At 38.9% G+C, this 18,475-nt stretch overlaps 4 protein-coding genes across 4 annotated transcripts in view; 2 read left to right on the forward strand and 2 right to left on the reverse strand.

The window, feature by feature from the left end:
• Positions 1 to 2,041, forward strand: part of LOC124405966 (laminin subunit alpha-1) — a 71,345-nt gene extending 69,304 nt beyond the window's left edge. Inside the window, exons 40-43 of the mRNA XM_046881238.1 lie at positions 1 to 307; positions 414 to 855; positions 933 to 1,304; positions 1,385 to 2,041. Of these exons, the coding sequence (XP_046737194.1) occupies positions 1 to 307; positions 414 to 855; positions 933 to 1,304; positions 1,385 to 1,530 (1,267 nt within the window). The 3' untranslated portion in view covers positions 1,531 to 2,041. The remainder of the gene's footprint in view (positions 308 to 413; positions 856 to 932; positions 1,305 to 1,384) is intronic.
• A 950-nt stretch (positions 2,042 to 2,991) lies between these two features.
• Positions 2,992 to 5,538, reverse strand: LOC124405610 (maltase 1-like). The gene is made up of 6 exons (XM_046880641.1): positions 5,323 to 5,538; positions 4,518 to 4,981; positions 3,998 to 4,444; positions 3,667 to 3,922; positions 3,212 to 3,548; positions 2,992 to 3,136 (listed from the first exon to the last, which is right to left on the reverse strand). The coding sequence occupies exons 1-6, from the start codon at positions 5,495 to 5,497 to the stop codon at positions 3,061 to 3,063; spliced, it is 1,755 nt and encodes a 584-aa protein (XP_046736597.1). The 5' UTR covers positions 5,498 to 5,538; the 3' UTR covers positions 2,992 to 3,060.
• A 1,715-nt stretch (positions 5,539 to 7,253) lies between these two features.
• LOC124405365 (rRNA-processing protein UTP23 homolog) lies at positions 7,254 to 9,057 on the forward strand. Its single transcript, XM_046880195.1, has 3 exons — positions 7,254 to 7,503; positions 7,645 to 7,868; positions 8,009 to 9,057. Exons 1-3 carry the CDS (start codon positions 7,384 to 7,386, stop codon positions 8,415 to 8,417), a joined length of 753 nt encoding a protein of 250 aa, XP_046736151.1. The 5' UTR covers positions 7,254 to 7,383; the 3' UTR covers positions 8,418 to 9,057.
• Positions 9,058 to 9,182: 125 nt separating this feature from the next.
• Positions 9,183 to 14,353, reverse strand: LOC124405364 (enhancer of mRNA-decapping protein 4). The gene is made up of 9 exons (XM_046880194.1): positions 14,171 to 14,353; positions 13,942 to 14,016; positions 13,574 to 13,779; positions 13,121 to 13,506; positions 12,745 to 13,022; positions 11,034 to 12,676; positions 10,707 to 10,914; positions 10,329 to 10,625; positions 9,183 to 10,201 (listed from the first exon to the last, which is right to left on the reverse strand). Exons 1-9 carry the CDS (start codon positions 14,185 to 14,187, stop codon positions 10,012 to 10,014), a joined length of 3,300 nt encoding a protein of 1,099 aa, XP_046736150.1. The 5' UTR covers positions 14,188 to 14,353; the 3' UTR covers positions 9,183 to 10,011.
• Positions 14,354 to 18,475: the final 4,122 nt, after the last annotated feature.

The following is an 18,475-nucleotide window of genomic DNA, read 5'->3' on the forward strand; positions in this document are numbered from 1 at the left end:
AATCCTCAGGCTTGATGAACCAGTTTCGTTTGAGCGGGCAGCTATAGGGCGGCCAGGTCCCAGTATGGGAAAACATTATGCGATACATACTGCATCTGCATCATTATCGCGTGGTATGTCAACGCAACCCGAAGGATGTCAAAAAGTTCCTTATTACTCACTCGAACCGGGAGCCCTGAAATTCGGTGACAAGCCGCATAGCCACACTCAGCTTTACTTGAACTATGAAAAATTTTGGGAGAAGAAATATGTGATCGAGTTTGATTTTCGCACGTATTATCCGAACGGCTTGCTATTCATAACTCCGGTAAGTTTCGGTTTGGGAAAGTTTTTTTCTAGAGATTGATAATACGTAAAACGTGTGTTCGCTTCTTTCGGAAGTACGTGAAGTCAATTTCTGCTTTTTATTCTAGGGAATTAAATTGAAACATTATTTGATGATGGTCGTACGAAACGGCCAGCTTTCGTTGATGATCAAAACCAACCAACATAAAAAAGAAATATTGTTCAGAAGCACGTTTAACGACGGGAACTGGCATCACGTAGTGGTCAGACATGACGAAAGGACTCTAACATTGTCAGTTGATAGTCAAGCGCCTCAGACGATAAGAATCCAAAGAAGAATTGGCCTTGTCACAATGATGTATATGGGAGGCTTGCCCGAAAGCGGTACACCAATACCAGAACAAGTTGTTGTTAAATTAGAAACCTTGAAAGGATGTATCAAGGGTTTGAAAGTAAATGGAATCATTCACGACATGGTTGGGACGACAAGTAGACCATATAATATTGGCCAGTGTTTTCCGAGCGTCGAAAGCGGCGCGTATTTCCAAGACGACGCGTACGCGATATACAGTGAGAATTTGTTGTTATACCTTTTCAATTTTGTGATTATTATCAATGGCTTGTGTTATTTTTATATCCATTTGCAGAAAACGATTTCGAACTCGGTGCTCTACTTGAACTTGAGTTGGAATTCAGAACGTCCGAATTTTCGGGTGTTTTGCTTTCGATAACGGCACCCGGTGGTTCACCGTCACTTTCGCTGGAGCTTTTTAACGGAAAAGTGATAATGTCCGGGCAACTTGGAGACAATACTGCATTATACGTTGAACAACAGTTTCCTAGCCCGTACACCATTTGTGACAACAGATGGCACAGAATTCAGGCTCTCTACAACGACGAACAGTTAGCTCTCAAAGTTGATGAGCTTGATCAAAACTACGGTCTTCCTCTAAATGGAAACTACCACTTTGCACGGGACACAGTCGTCTCGAGTCCTCTGTATATTGGAGGATTACCAGGTATGAGAATCTGTGATTCCGATAAGTTATCGTCAATCGTTGGTTTTATTTTAATTCCGGTTTTATTTTTGTTCTTACAGAGAATGCACCGAAAGGAATGCTCATTACTCGTGAGAATTTCAGTGGTTGCATAAGAAACGTAATGATAGATGGCGAGAGACGGGATTGGACCGATATGGCGGAGTTGCATAATATTCATCTGAGCTCTTGTCCTATACAACAATAAGTGCTACTAAAATGTGTAATCGCAATTGTGATTTAATCAAACAGTTCCAAAGACAGCCTAGTGCCGCATAGATAAACACTCTTAGGAGAATAATGTTTATTGATAGATGTATGCGCGGGTTCAGTGCCATAACAAAAAAAGAAAGAAGAGTGAAAGAGATTCATTTATTGATACTTTTTTATATGTATATTTTTTTTCAATTCTTAAACTAAGTATAACTATACAATTATTTAATAGTAGCTGTCTAATTTGAATTTGTATAAAGTTAAACGTAACACTTCTCTACTACAAGTCGAAGGTAGAAACAATTATGACATCATTCATCACAGCATCAGCATATGACATTTTATACTTGTCGTGTGATTACAATAAGCTTGATTTTTTACATCTCCACTGCCATTAACAATATTTATTATTATGTTACTATAGAGACATTGTACATCAGTATTTAATGTTATTATTTATTTTCAAAACGTGAATAAAAACACGTTCATGACAAATTTTTATACGATAAGTATAAAACATATTTTGTATGTTATATCGATCCCAGTACAACTGAATTCATTTGATACCGTAATTACTGCAGGCCACATAAAAAAATAGGGAATTTATTTTAATCGCTTTGATAAGTGATCATGCAGGAAATACACTTTAAAACGGTAGCGTAATTTTTAAAACTACTCTGAAAAACTTCTCCATTCATTTTTGTTCGTGCGCCAATCCTGTACTATTTTTCCGCAAACAATGTTATACGTGAGAACTGATAACCCGCAGAATAAGGGAAAGTAGAAGAAAAATTGATACTAAGGGAGATGGGTCGATCGTATTGATCGTATTGATCGTATAAATGGTTTATCAATTCTCATGACTGACTTACGAAGACAGTTATAACCGAACGAGTGTTACCCAGTTAATTTTGTGCGGAGTGGAATGTAGGAGATCGTTGCGACTGTTACAGATTATATTTTAAATACAAAGAGTTGAACTTGACTTTAATTGTTGCGTGCAGTGTTAGGTCTTTGTTTCGTGGGATTTGAAAGTTAAAGACTGTTTTTGGTGAGGGATGGAGTAACAGTTATTCGCAAGTAATTTCTACGAATTTGGAAAAAGTGCAACAATTCATAATACTGGTGGAACGCATACAGCTGACTAATTGTAAGTACCATTGCAATTGACATATAAGCGCTCGAGGTTCGGCTGAGTATGCACAGGACCGAATGAAAATGGGAAGAGAGGAAGGAGACTATTAGGATTACTATAAAGAATATGGGATATTGATCAGAGAGATGGAATGAACGTGTGCCTGATAAGTCAGATGGAATAAAATTCAGGTGAATAAACAAAAATTGAACATTGAAAGAAATTTTTATTTTCATTGCTACGTGACACGTTTTGTATATCTTATGCACTTGACACGCATTTCATAGCATGACGCATCGAATGAAAATTTCTATACCACGAACGTGAAGATTATTGGGTTCATGTGTTAAAGTAAATAAAGTAACTATGGACAAACTCAGGGTCAACTCTTTACTGGTCTGTAATTCCTTGAAGCACCACTGCAGCATTAGCCGGGAGTTCTATGTGGGTTTTCGTGTACTCGTCTCTGAAATATTAATGACAAATCACTAAAAAGTAGCTGGACCAGAAACTTGGGTGATTGGAGCGAAAATCAACTCACCCTACGGTTACACCACTATTTATATCTGATATTACAACCTTCAGATTATTAGGAATGTTTTTGAACACTTCCAAACTGATCGTGGTTGTGATGTTATCCCAGTTTATCAATACTACGATCGGCTGTTCGCCATCAAGTTCCCTAGCAAAAGCGACCACGCTTTCGCCAATAACTTGAGTGTCCAAACTTCCGTGGCGTATGACCTCGTTACTTCGTAGCTTAATAGCCGCTTGCACATTTTTGTAATGGCTAACATCAGCCTCCTTTTCAGCCGCGAGATTCAACGTTAAATAATTTGGATTTACCGGTAGTTGGGTAGCTGAATTGGTTGAAAACCCTGAAAATTCGCGTTGAACGGAGGTGACTGATTCATAGTTTTGGAAAGACATGAATTGATGTTAGAAGATGAAATGCCGCTTTGGTTACAGTCGCCAATAATACGTTCAAATACCAACCGGCGCTGGTAGTGTTATCCCATTGATAAGGCGTTCGTTCGGGATCTCTAGAGTACAATTGGTAACGAGTTTCATCCGTGCTACATGCTTGCGGGTCCTGAGTTTGTTCCCACGTAAGATAAGTGTCAGTCATACCGATTTCATCGCCGTTATAGGTGACAGCGATACCCGGTAGCAAATACAGAATAAAATTGATCGCATCAATACGATCTGATCCATATTTTGTAGCAACACGGCTGTTGTCGTGATTGCCAAACTATCAGCAGATAGAATGATATTACCAAACTGATCCGTAATCAAAAGGATACACCTGTCGCAACTGTATACTCACCACCCAATTAGCCGTGGCCCCGTCTGGCATGTTTTCCATCCAAGTATTGATGATATTCACGACATCAGTCGCCGTATTTACTGTGGCCGGTTCAATGCCATTTTTATCTTTGATAAAAAAGAAGTTGAATGGTACGTTTGATCCGAAATTATAGTATTTCATGACGCAGGAAATATTTGCGTATGCTTCCGTGAATATTATCCTCGAAACACCGTCGTTAACTGTAGCTGTGTAATTGTCAACGTGCTCGCGCCATGTCTGCAAGATCTGATAATTTTCTGTTCGATCCTTTGTATAGATATGGTCTAGGTAGTAGTAATCAGCTTTCGAGTATCCGGGTAAACCAGACAGAGGCTCATCGGTTAGTGAGGAATCCTCTACTGGATAAGGCATGGAGTCTATCCGAAATCCATCAACACCACGGTCAAGCCAAAACGTCATTATGTCCTAAAAAAGCAGCGAGGATTTGATTTGTGGCAACAATTCTTGGTCGCGTTTGGCAACACCATTAGTATCGAACCTTGGTTTCCTGGATTACTCGTGGATTCGAGAAGTTCAAATCGACTTGATGAACGCTGAACTGATGGAGGTAGTAAGCTTGACGTTCTTCGACCCATTCCCATGCGCTACCACTATTGAAGGCACACAGCCAGTTGTTCGGTGGCTTCCGAGTTCCATTCACTACGATTCCTTTGTTCCAAACGAAATAATCGGTATACGGTTCGATTCCGGCCTTTGATTTAATGAACCATTCGTGCTCATCACTCGTGTGATTGGGAACGTAATCGAGGATTACTTTGAGGCCAAGTTTCTTGGCAGTAGCGACTAGGGTCTCAAAATCTTGAAGTGTGCCAAAGGTTGGGTTGATTTCGACGAAATTAGAAATGTCGTATCCACTGTCTACCATGGGACTCGGGTATATGGGGGACAACCAAAGTACATCAACGCCCATATCGACCAAGTGATCCAGCTTACTGGTGATACCTAGAAACATTTTGTTCTCCTTATTTTTCAACCGACTGAATACCGAAGAATCTCCGTTAATAAAGCAAGAATAGTCAAACTCGCGGAGCCGTCTGAAAAAAGGAACCAAGTTGATTTGGTTCATTTGGCCTTAAAATTAATGTTTGCACTTTATTACGTTTGCTCCTAAGATTGTTTGTGTCTGGTTCAGAAGCAACGTTCGCAAAAGATCGTGGGTGATTTGAAATTCTCAATATCATGTTGCAAACATTGGGCTTGACTCTTGTTACACTTCAATAAATAGGAAACCCAATTATGATATTAGGTTCAAATTGGCTCAGACGCGTATATCAATGGCTTACCATTTAGATCGCCACTTCCATCACCGTCACTGTCTTTAAAGGAAGCTGGCCAGATCTGGTAAAGCGTTGTCGTTTGCCACCATTCCGTTGGCTGAGTGACGTTAATTACGGTGGCGTCGATTAATGCCTCTCCCGAGACCAGAAGAAGAAGTAGAACTGCTTGTGAAGTATACATTGCGTATTGCTCAATTCTACTCGCTTTGTAAATCTTCTTTGAAGCAATCATATTTATAGGGGAAGATTGACAGTATAACGCGTATGAACGATATTTGCGTAGCGGCATTGTACGGTAGCAAACAAAGTCTACAGCTTCCTGTGTTATTCTGTATTGCAATAAATAATTAATATAACTCAGGTGTTCGCTATGCGCTTTGCATAAATATCAGTGTGTCTTGGATGTATAATAATCGATAAATTATACATATTTGTATGTAGAAGTCACATTCTGTGAATCAGCTGGAACACAACCCAACTGCAAACAACTTGTTTGAAACAAGTCAAGAAATAAAATTCGCTAATCTGCGTTGCTGCGTAGACTTTCAGCTGGTGCGGCGCAATATGCAATTGCATAGCCATTTGTATGGAAAAACACACTTTTCGTTATTCGGCATGAATAAACTGCTGCAAATTCTATGACACAACCCAACAATTACGACACACATTTGTTTTGGCAGTTTTATTAAAGGTACAGCTTATCACATCGATTCTCCATCAGCTCGAGTCAAGAAATGCCAGTCCTTATGAAACCAAAATAAAGAAGTTTTGCTTAGTCGGTAGCAGTAAGACAAGGTGGAAACATGGCTATAATGTGCCATGAAGTATTGGCACACCCTGACAACAACAAAACTGGTGGCAGCGTAAAAATCTTAATGTTAGAAACTCATGTGTAAACTATAAAAACTAATGATTTTTTTCTGATGACTTCGAATGACATATTATACTTTTCATAGCAAAAATCATTGCGACACAAAAATTTTTGGCAAAAAATTTTCCGATGTGAAAAAAACTTTGGTGAAGAAGTAAACCGTTTTTGGGCTATGTTAAATTCTGTAAAAGAAGGTGTACTAGTTTCCTGAATGCACCACAATTTTGTGTAACAGCTTTCTAAATTAGATTGCCAACCAACTTCCAGCAAGACAAAATTTCAGCTTGAATTAAATAAAATTTAGGTTTTTGTTATTTCACTTTTCTCATAACGCATTGAACGTATGTCAGTGGAAAGAGTAGAAAATGTGATTGAATTTTACGATGAATATAGAATATAAAAATTTTTGCTCCGAAAATTGATGTTTGAAAAATCGTCAAGTAAGGAATACAAAATATCAATCCGGTTATACCTGAATATCAGGTCTACAGACAACATTAATCAGAACTTTTTTAAATTATTATATTACCCTGAACTATTAATGGCTAACCGAGATGCAAGTAATTCTTGGGTTTTGCTGTTTTCAATTACTTTCGAGAATAAAATCAAAACTTCATTGAAGGCAAACTGACTGACACTCTGTCGCGTTAGAAATTGTTCGTCAATATAATTGTGAATGCTTTTATGAAGCTGTTTCTCCGCGTTTTACTTTTCACACGGACAAGTTGGTCGGGTGGAAAGATAACAGCATCAGTCAATGAATATAAAAAACAATTGTCCAAAATCATGAAGTGGTGAGAAGCAGATTTTTTCAGGAATGTCGACGGCTCTGAAACCCGCGAGCCAGTCATTTCTGCAAAAATCTAGACGACCGCGCTGAAGAAATTCTCACCTGTTCGATACCTTCTTAGCCGATTAATATTGTTCCGTCGATAATTCTGTCGGTAATAAACCCTCTGGTTATGACTAGTAGCGCTACCTTACCGATATCTTGAAAACTAGTAACTAGTAAGTAGTTGGTACCACAGTACCAAAGCCCAGCGGTTCACAATTTAGTTCAGACCGTTGCTCCGACCTGAGAGGATGTTCAGACAGTTCAGTTAGTTTAGTTCAGTCCGATTCAGACTAGTGAACAGAATCACGATAGAACATAAAAGCATTACACGTTTCGTGAGAATTTGCGAAAAGGGGACGTCATGAAGATATCACGGCACAAGAAGGTGCACAAACATCTCAGTTTCTTTGTCAATAATTTTCAATTCCGACAACCGTATCAGGTTCTTGTTGATGGTACATTCTCATTTGCAGCTCTTCAGGTGGGCACTACTTAATCAACATTTGTAATTTTTAACTGAGGATAGGGTATCAAGTGAAGCAGCTAGCATTGCTAGTTGCAAGAAAATTACATCAAATACGTCATAAACAGCATTTCTGTAATTTGTTGTTATTTTTTTCAGAATAAATTAAATATACAAGATCAGTTGCCAAAGTATTTTCAAGCCAGCGTTAAACTACTAACAACGCAATGTGTTATACTAGAAACAGAGAAATTAGGGCCAAAGGTTTTTGGTGCAATGCTTATCGTTAAACAGTTCGCTGTGCATAAATGTGGTCATGACAGAGAGCCTGTCACAGGTTCTAAGTGCTTGCGCTCAATGATTGGCAAAAATAATTCCCACAGGTAATGATTTGTTTTAATATTCTAGGGATAATCCAAGCATGTCTGATAACAAAATTCTAGCCTGAATCAATAAAGTTTTACAACCATTTTGGAACTAACACTAGACTAAATGAAAGCAATTGACATAATTGTTTTTACAGATATATAGTAGCAACTCAGGATCGAGAGCTCCAGGAAAGCGTTAGAAAGGTTCCTGGAGTACCCCTCATTTATTTGCATCAAAAAGCTCCTACACTTGAGCAACCATCTTTAGCTAGTCAGAAACAAGCATTAAAGTACCGAACTACAGTAGGAATGAATGCGCAACAAGCAGAAACGATAGCATTGTTAAAAAAGCAATCCGGTTTGGCAGAAGAAAACAGCGAACCTCTGCTGAAAAAGAAAAGAAAAAAAAGTGGTCCGAATCCTTTGAGTTGCAAGAAGCGGAAGAAAGTTGTACCAAAGCAAACAGAAAACACCAACAAATCTGGCAAAGTTCGGAAAAGAAAAAAAATAAAAGTTCCCCAACACGTAAAAGAAGCTTTGAGAGATGAAAGCGCAGAGCAATAATTGAAGCAATTTGACATGTTTGGGTAAATTACAACCTCTAAATTTATAATATAGAGGAGTATCTACAACGAAGAAAGTTGCTATGGGCCGTTTTAAGAAGTGACTGATTTTTCTAAGTACGTGCATTAGCTTCATACATACCTAAATTTGAAAAAAATTCCAACTCAGATGTACGAAATGAAATTTATTATCTAATATTTATAATAGATTTACATTTAATAAGAATAAAGTATTTAGTTCCGACTAAATTGTCATAATTTTTTTTCTGACCTTATACAAGTAATAGTTTTTGGGCAGTTATCTCGTTAATAGTTAGGAATTAGAGATTAATTTTATGTAAGTAAATTATAAGATATTTAATGACAATAACGCGTTTGGAAGGTATTGGATTTATCCTTTTCTTAAATTCTACCATCGGCTACGACGCATTGTAGTTAACGTTCCAGGTAATATTATTATTCAATTAACATTATTGCACTGGAATATCTGCATCATATATAGTAATTTAATCATAGTATTGAGTAGTGTGAAAGATTCGTATTTTGATGCTTAAATCTATGTAGAATACGAAACATTCTACAAAAACGGAAATCAAATTATTTTAAGCAAGCAGATAGAATAATAGCGATATCTGGATGATGATAAAAAAAAAAAAGAAAAATGACTTACAACAAAATAATATTTCGCTTTCATATAAACATAAGATGAGCGATTTTCATTGCTAAAAACAGCAGAGACTGATGTTTGTTGTACTACTCATTCGCATTTTTTGGTAACAAATAGGAATGAAATAATTGAAAGTGATGGACAAAGATACGGGTTTGTGGTCACTGTGTTAAAAATTGAATTTATAATTTTTACAAAGTCAAAAATTGCAGTTCAAATAACACATTTTGATTCAATTGAATTTTGAGATAATTTTAAAACCAAGTTGCAGATTGCATAAAAGTGTTTAAATTTATTGTGGCAGACACATGGATTGAATATGAGTAATACCAATTTTTTACTGGCCCTTTTGGAAGGTAACTAATCTGTTACTTAGTCGATGTTCAAATATCTGCAATCATCAAAATTAGAATAAGTATCTCAAGCAAACATTTAACGTATACACTATTGCGTGAGTCTTCCATCTATAAAATTTGTTCGAGACAACCAGAATGTAATAGAGCAGGTATTGCTTTTATTAAATAGTGAATAAATTTATAAGAATTTTAACAAAATGTGACAAAAGAAAAAAAAGAACGCTGCGAGCTTTTCATCAGCGTCCACAATATTACATTTTATTTTTATTATTTTACTCAAGACATCCCAGTACGAATACTGTTTAAAAATTAACTACTGCGAAATTCGACGTACCGTACCAGTGCGTACTAACTGCGGTTGCCGTGCTTCATTATGATTTTTGACGGGTAAAAACTACCGGAACTACTCTTAATACGCATTGAAAGCAGTAGATCGAATCCGTCATATGTTTGCAGTCTTTGATGTGCTGTTTGCTCCTACTAGATTCGTTACTTTCAAACACGCACAAGGTCACCTCGGTCTTGTATCTTAAGTTACAAACCTAAATTAACTTTTGTTGATCCAAATCATATCAGAGGCTTTGACCTCTTATAGCCTTAGCAGCCATAGCAAGCATTTTCATCTGCTTAGCAGATCGGTGGACTGGATTAGCTGTAATAAACGCTGTCAATTGACTCTGTAGAGCCATAAGGACAGTTCCCATATGCTCGTGAGTTACTGGGTCATCTGGATTTAAGTTCATAACAGCTTCTTCTAACCACCTGAAATTAAGGTTTAAAAATTCACGGTTTGATCTTTTACGCATATCAGAATATGTAGGTAGTGTGTTCCAAACAGCAGGTATCGCAGAACAATAATATGCATAGCGATACAGATGAGGGTACCCACCTATATTTTAATTCAGTTTGTTGTCCTAGGTCAGCGGAAAGTTGTTGTATCAAAGACAACAGAACTGGCTGCTGAAGTAGACAACGTGGGCCACTTGACCCTAGGCTTGGAGGGGGAGAAAAGACACGGCTTGGTTCAGTACGTTGACAGACGAGAACAACAAGATTCAAGTCACTGGCACTCAATGCCTGTTGGAAAGCAGCATTAAGCTGGCCTCTTTGTAGAAGATTCAGAACTCTTGCTTGAGCATCAGCTCCAATTGGGCTAGCTTGAAGACCCGGAGTTGTTGCTCGGGATCTGAAATTAATTTCAGTTTTTCAACATTATATAATGTATAATTAATTCATGAAGATTCTCAAGAAAAATACCACAGTCTACCTTGCTCCAGATATTTCGGTTAGATGTTGACTCAAATTCTCTCTTATTGTGTCACGAACTACCCTTGTGGTTCCTTCCTGCATGACTCTCAGTCCTTTAGTAAGTTCGTTTTGTAACTCCTGACGAACGGTTGCTGCCAGGGCTTCACTCTGCTGTTCGTTTCTCCGTTGTCGTTGTTTATCTGCCATCGAATCTACGTTTTGAATGTCTTAAACAAAAGAGAATATGATACATCAGGAATTCGCATATTGTTGATCAACTTCCCAGGGAGATGATTTTGATTGCAAAATCTTTCATAACTTATAAATTGATATATTTTCTGCTTACATTCACGGGTACCCCGAGAAAACGCGTCTTGAACTTGTTTGAACATAGTCTGACATGCTCTTTCCATTCCTGGTAACAAGACCGTTGTGAAAGCTTCCTTAAAAACAGCCTCGAGCGCAGGTTTTGCTGCGCTTGCTGCAGCAAGGGCGAGAGTATCACGTATGTGAGCACCATTTACTAACTGTGTGAGATTTTCTTTCATAAGGTCATCCATTCGTGATATATCTAAGCGCAGCTGATGCCTCAAGGGATCAAGGGCACTGTCGACTATTTTCGGTAAATTTTTCTCTATCTTGTCCGTCACTGTGCTTTCCAAAGTACAAAGTATCTCCTGCTGGCGTGATAACTGAACAAGCAGTGTTTGTTCCAAGGATGTGTTTTGCTGCTGAGTTGCTCTGGCCATCACAGATTCAACACGAGCAGTTACCGGGGTATCTTGTTGCAGCCTGGTTACTTCAGATCGCAACTCTCGTAGCTCTTGGCGTTGGTCTTCTACTGTTTTCAGAATAGAATCGAGTTTGGTTGTTAGAGCAATGATATTTCCAGTGTCAGCTATACGCCAATTAGTTTCTTCAGGCTGGTCAGATTCAACACTAGCTTCGGGTAGGTCGTTCTTTGTTAATTTTGTTGCCAGTTCTGCATCCTCGTCCTCCACAAATTCTTCCGGTTCTTTTATGGCTGGGACATTGACGTCTTTTAGTAGGCCAATCGGAATACCAGGCCAAATCTCTGCCTCAGCAGTTTCGGAATCTGGTTTGGCTTCAACCTCGGTTTCTGGTGCTCCCAGAGAGAATATTTCCCTCACTTCTCTTGAAGGGCTGCTTCCTCCACTCGCCTGCGCTTGCTCTCCAAGTTCACTTGTCGCTAATGGTGGCTCGGTTGAATTTAGTGCTTGTACGGCTTGAGCGAGGGAGGGACTAGCTGATAAGACAGCCCCCAGATCAGGGCTTGCGGGATTTGAGTCAATATTATTTCCCTCTTTTTTTGCTGGAGAGCTGAAAGCATCAGGCGTCATCAAATTCAGGCCTGTATTGTGATTAGACGCTGCCTCGATTGCCGCACCAACCGTTAGCTCTTCGTCCCCATTTTCCTCAATACTTCCGTTTTGGTTCATAGCCGCAATACCTGGAATATCTTCCAGGTAGTGTAACGAATCGTGAGTCAAAGTGTCCATAAGACAGTGACCGTCGGCCTGAGTTGCAGGTCTAAAGGCAATGTGGCATTCCTGCAAAGACTTAGGTTGTACCAGATACATCCTAACGACAAGCTGATCCTCCGTTTCGTCTTCACAAGGGCATAAATCCTCAAGGGATTCTCCAGTAGGTCGAACTCTGCGCTGTCCAGCGTCAACGATTCCAAAACTTAGGATTGGATATGGCAATAAGAATTCCGAAATTGTATTCACACAGGCTAAAGCGTCAGCACTATCTTTAGCAAGGCTCAACACATAGAGAACTTTGTTGTATATGTCAGAAAGAAGAAGATAGCCTGCACTTAAATCCAAACCCGCTTTCAAAACGGGTGTTTTTCCATTTAATGGTGCAAATTTTATAGTTTGCAAACACGTCCAAGACTCACAGGACCAGACTTTTAGCTCTGAATTGTTGTCGCAACCAGTTACAGCAAACCTCCAGAATTGCGCACTATAAAAAGGAAGTAAATCGTAAATGAATACCATGAGATTAAGGAGCAGTGAAAAGTAATTGCTTACTCTGGCTGATAGCTTTTGTGATCGTCTAGAAAAAATAATGATGAAATTGGTCGACCGCCGTGGGGTCTCCACTGATGTAGACATCTTGGTTGTTGCTGTGCGCCCTGATGAGTACTACTATTGTGCATATACACTTGGAAAAACTTCACTTCTCCGTCCAGACTGGCTGTAGCAAGAGCAGTGCCATCAGGACTGAATGTTGCCTCGACTATTGTGCCAGAATGTTGATTGATCTCCATCATGCCGCCCCATCCGTCATTCTGTGCAACGTCAGAGATCTGCTCACACATGTAATGAATAAATATACTATATTTGTAATCAGTAGAAAGCGCTAAATCAACAAGAGAAATAACTCTAGTGAAAATTATTTATTTACCTTTATCGGACCAGAGCCAAGCCTAGCAGCAACTGCAGCAACAGACCAAAGTTCAGCTTTGGAGCCACGTGTTAAGACTAAGAGCTTGGATACCTCGTCACCCTCAGCTGGTTCGTCCTCAGGAATGTAAGGGCACCATATGACACGGTGACTGGTAGGTGAAGCATCGTCTGCATCAACTTGTAGAACGAGATTGCAAACGAGTTTTAGATGCGTAGATTCTATGGAATACACGAACAAGCTACCAGAGTGATCAACACACGCCAGTATTGCGTTATGGACATGAGCAAAAGCAAGATCTTGAATAGCACCACGCATTCCTCTCAACAACGCTCGCTGCTCCCTCTCCTTGTAAACGACACGCACTACTCCTCCCCCTGTTCCAGCTGGAATTTTACAGTGTATAGTGTGATTACGCTCAATTTCAGAAAATTAAACAGTTTAAATACTTACCCTTGATTCCATATGCAAGATATTTGCCAGACATATGCACAGCCAGTAATTGTCCTGTATAAAATCGAAGCTCCCATGTGAAATCGACAATGTTTTTTAGCTTCACTTTGGAACTTCCGTGATCATGCCCTCCGGGCGATGGGACAATCGTCACATCTGTACTGAATAGTTCCACGGAGTGCTGGTCTTCCTGCCCATTGAATTCCCTGAAGAATTGAGATGTAGATTGTGGTTAGTAGAGATCAAGATTTTTTGAAACGGTAGAAATATTTTTCACGGATACAAAGAGTTTAAACAAGAATAGGCAAGAGTCAAGTGAAAGTTAAGAGATGGGACGACAGAAGTGAGAAAAAAAAAGAGCTACTTACACAGTTTGCGGATATTGATACGGCCTGATACTTTCATCAGTGGGTTTAATCATCTTCCCTGTCGTCGATGAGTCACTGAAAACACCGCGAAGTATCATTAATGATAAAAATATTTTGCAAGTTTATACTTCCATTTTATGACCACCGATATTACGGGATTCTAACCCCAACCAGTGGCACGCTACAAATATGAATATCGAGTGTCGTGTTGCTTGATAAGTGTACTTACCCGTTGCACATATGCATATATGAAGATACGGTGATACTTTTGTATACAATAAATCTATATACGTATGTTCACGGCTCGGTATTAATCAAGTTAACATTCCGTGCACCGCTTGTCCGATCTCACAAGATTCAGGATTTTGGTAAACCGGGTAAATGTTACAGAAACGTCAGGGATTCCATACTTGTCATATAGATTACCGATTACAATGCCATCTCGCGGTTACGTCACAAACTTTGAATCGGAATTCATTTGTTTTCGTTCTTTTTTATTCGCGACGTGCAAATATAGCGCCCGAGTCTCCACTCTTCGGAGACAGGCGATGGTTAGCGCTGCTAATCCGGGTAATTGGTGAGTTGACTCTAGGGATGGGCGATGTTGGTAAAGAATGTTGACATTGTACTATCAAATGCTCGATTGTTTGAATTTTACTACCATCCAACTGTCGATGTTCTTTTGAAAACATTAATTAATAACATCGATAATTAAAACGAACGTAAAAATTGTTAGAGTTACCATTGCAAATAGAATAATGAGCGCGAAAATTTCACATTTTCAAATATCATCATGTTTGAAAACAAGTATAAGACATGAGAAATTGATATAAATTGAATTAAGTACAATGAAATTAATTAAACACTCTAATTAACAACGAGAAATTCAATAGGAATTAAAAATTTTCTATCAGACTTAGAAACGTGTAGTTACTTTTGGTAACTAAGTTAGCGACAGATGCTAGCACAGAAACTTAATTTACTCTCGACTTGACGATGCTGATAGTTCAATATGTGCGATCGACTATCGCTGTATCGACTTAAAAAATCATCGATCGAAACAATAATGTTCCCCTAAAGAACGTCAATGGTTGAAACATCGATGAATATCGCGCATCCCTTTTTATAACTGCTCTGCTGTCGGTCCATCTCTCTTTTTTAATGTGTTTGTCATCATTCCGAGATTTCAATTAGTGGATCATAGTCGAGGAAAAACGATTCCGAGACGGAAAGTTTCCGAGATCTGCGATTCGCAAAATAGCAAGATTAACCCCTGTGGATTTTTTCAGTATAATTTTGGCGGATTTTGGAAGATGCTGAAATCGATTTGTTCTTACCCTACGTTGAGGTAACTTTGCTACAGGAATCCATTGCGGACAATCTTGACACGCTGCGAGCATCGAATCAAAACTCGTGGCTGAAGAACATTGAATTTGCCCTGGGTTTCGGAGAGGCGAAAAAGGGACTTCACTAACTTATACCTTCGAAGTTTCAGTTCCGGTTTATTGAATATGCCTTAGTTCTAGTGGAAGTGCTCAGGAGACTGTGTATACTACTTTACAAAGTTTCCGGACTGTGATAATTATAGTACAGTATACTAATACATTGCACTGAGAATGGTACATTACGCTGATGATTATAATAATATGTTACTAGTTGATATAATAAGTATAATATTTCCAATAGTATTAGAGTTTGAGAGAACAAAAAAATGCAATAAAATAAACGGACATTGCGTAACAAGACTAACTACTATATGAAAACAAAGAACTGCGATATAGACATATAGATTGCAATAAACAGAAGATGAACATTGTTAGATGTAATATTATGATTGTAGTTTGTGAGAGCAGTTTGAGTTACCGCCTGCTTACAGGTACGATGCGAAATAAAGCTCAGCAGAGAACGAGATGTAAATGAATGTGGTGTGAGTATTTTATGGAACCTAGAACAAAATGTGTTATGACGACATGATGTTCTCCGAATTTCCTTCGTATATCTTAAGGTGGTGAACTGATGATGTTCCGGAAAACTGTTTCCCGATCCTCGTAAGCAATAAGTCTAATGAGGGTCATACAAAACAAAGTAGGGCGCACCTAATTGGATTTGTGCAGAAATTTCGTAGTTTTTGGAGAGTATTGCGGTTATTCCTTCGTGGCACTTTTCCGACGTAGGTTAGCGTAAGTAATCGATGAGGCGCAGTCCCGATACGCTGCGAGCAACGGATCAAAAGTTACAGCCAAAAAACTGCAGATTTCCATCGTCATTTCTCTGCTGTTGGTCCTACGCTTATTCTGATGTGTTTTTTGAGTTCTTGGGGTTCCAATTAGTCGAAAAACGGTCATACAAATCAATTCAGAGACCAGAAATTTTTGGCTCCAAAAATCGCAAAAAAAGTAAGGCTAACCCCTTTGGATTTTTGGCGAAAATTTCGACGATTTTGAAAAGTGCTGCACTTAATTCTTGAGGGCGCTATTCCGACGTAATTTTGCGAGAGAAATCGATTGAGCGCGGTCCCAATACGCTGCGAGCAACGGATCAGAAGTTACAGCCAAAAAACTGCAGATTTTCATCGTCATTTCTCTGCTGTTGGTCCTACGCTTATTCTGATGTGTTTTTTGAATTCCTGAGGTTCCAATTAGTCAAAAAACGGTCATACAAATCAATTCAGAGACCAGAAATTTTTGGCTCCAAAAATCGCAAAAAAAAGTAAGGTTAACCCCTTTGGATTTTTGGCGAAAATTTCGACGACTTTGAAAAGTGCTGCAATTAATTCTTTAGGGCGCTATTCCGACGTAATTTTGCGAGAGAAATCGATTGAGCGCAGTCCCAATACGCTGCGAGCAACGGATCAAAAGTTACAGCCAAAAAACTGCAGATTTTCATCGTCATTTCTCTGCTGTTGGTCCTACGCTTATTCTGATGTGTTTTTTGAGTTCCTGAGGTTCCAATTAGTCAAAAAACAGTCGTACAAATCAATTCAGAGACCAGAAATTTTTGGCTCCAAAAATCGCAAAAAAAGTAAGGCTAACCCCTTTGGATTTTTGGCGAAAATTTCGACGACTTTGAAAAGTGCTGCAATTAATTCTTTAGGGCGCTATTCCGACGTAATTTTGCGAAAGAAATCGATTAAGCGCAGTCCCAATACGCTGCGAGCAACGGATCAAAAGTTACAGCCAAAAAACTGCAGATTTTCATCGTCATTTCTCTGCTGTTGGTCCTACGCTTATTCTGATGTGTTTTTTGAGTTCCTGAGGTTCCAATTAGTCAAAAAACAGTCATACAAATCAATTCAAAGACCAGAAATTTTTGGCTCCAAAAATCGCAAAAAAAGTAAGGCTAACCCCTTTGGATTTTTGGCGAAAATTTCGACGACTTTGAAAAGTGCTGCAATTGATTCTTTAGGGCGCTATTCCGACGTAATTTTGCGAGAGAAATCGATTGAGCGCAGTCCCAATACGCTGCGAGCAACGGATCAAAAGTTACAGCCAAAAAACTGCAGATTTTCATCGTCATTTCTCTGCTGTTGGTCCTACGCTTATTCTGATGTGTTTTTTGAGTTCCTGAGGTTCCAATTAGTCGAAAAACAGTCATACAAATCAATTCAGAGACCAGAAATTTTTGGCTCCAAAAATCGCAAAAAAAGTAAGGCTAACCCCTTTGGATTTTTGGCGAAAATTTCGACGACTTTGAAAAGTGCTGCAATTAATTCTTGAGGGCGCTATTCCGACGTAATTTTGCGAGAGAAATCGATTGAGCGCAGTCCCAATACGCTGCGAGCAACGGATCAAAAGTTACAGCCAAAAAACTGCAGATTTTCATCGTCATTTCTCTGCTGTTGGTCCTACGCTTATTCTGATGTGTTTTTTGAGTTCCTGAGGTTCCAATTAGTCAAAAAACAGTCATACAAATCAATTCAGAGACCAGAAATTTTTGGCTCCGAAAATCGCAAAAAAAGTGAGGCTAACCCCTTTGGATTTTTGGCGCAAATTTCGACGACTTTGAAAAGTGCTGCAATTAATTCTTTGGGGCGCTATTCCGACGTAATTTTGCGAGAGAAATCGATTAAGCGCAGTCCCAATACGCTGCGAGCAACGGATCAAAAGTTACAGCCGAAAAACTGCAGATTTTCATCGTCATTTCTCTGCTGTTGGTCCTACGCTTATTCTGATGTGTTTTTTGAGTTCCTGAGGTTCCAATTAGTCAAAAAACAGTCATACAAATCAATTCAGAGACCAGAAATTTTTGGATCCAAAAATCGCAAAAAAAGTAAGGCTAACCCCTTTGGATTTTTGGCGAAAATTTCGACGACTTTGAAAAGTGCTGCAATTAATTCTTTAGGGCGCTATTCCGACGTAATTTTGCAAGAGAAATCGATTGAGCGCAGTCCCAATACGCTGCGAGCAACGGATCAAAAGTTACAGCCAAAAAACTGCAGATTTTCATCGTCATTTCTCTGCTGTTGGTCCTACGCTTATTCTGATGTGTTTTTTGAGTTCCTGAGGTTCCAATTAGTCTAAAAACAGTCATACAA

This window comes from Diprion similis, chromosome 4 (genome assembly GCF_021155765.1).
Source record: "Diprion similis isolate iyDipSimi1 chromosome 4, iyDipSimi1.1, whole genome shotgun sequence".
Taxonomy (NCBI): Eukaryota; Metazoa; Arthropoda; class Insecta; order Hymenoptera; family Diprionidae; genus Diprion; species Diprion similis.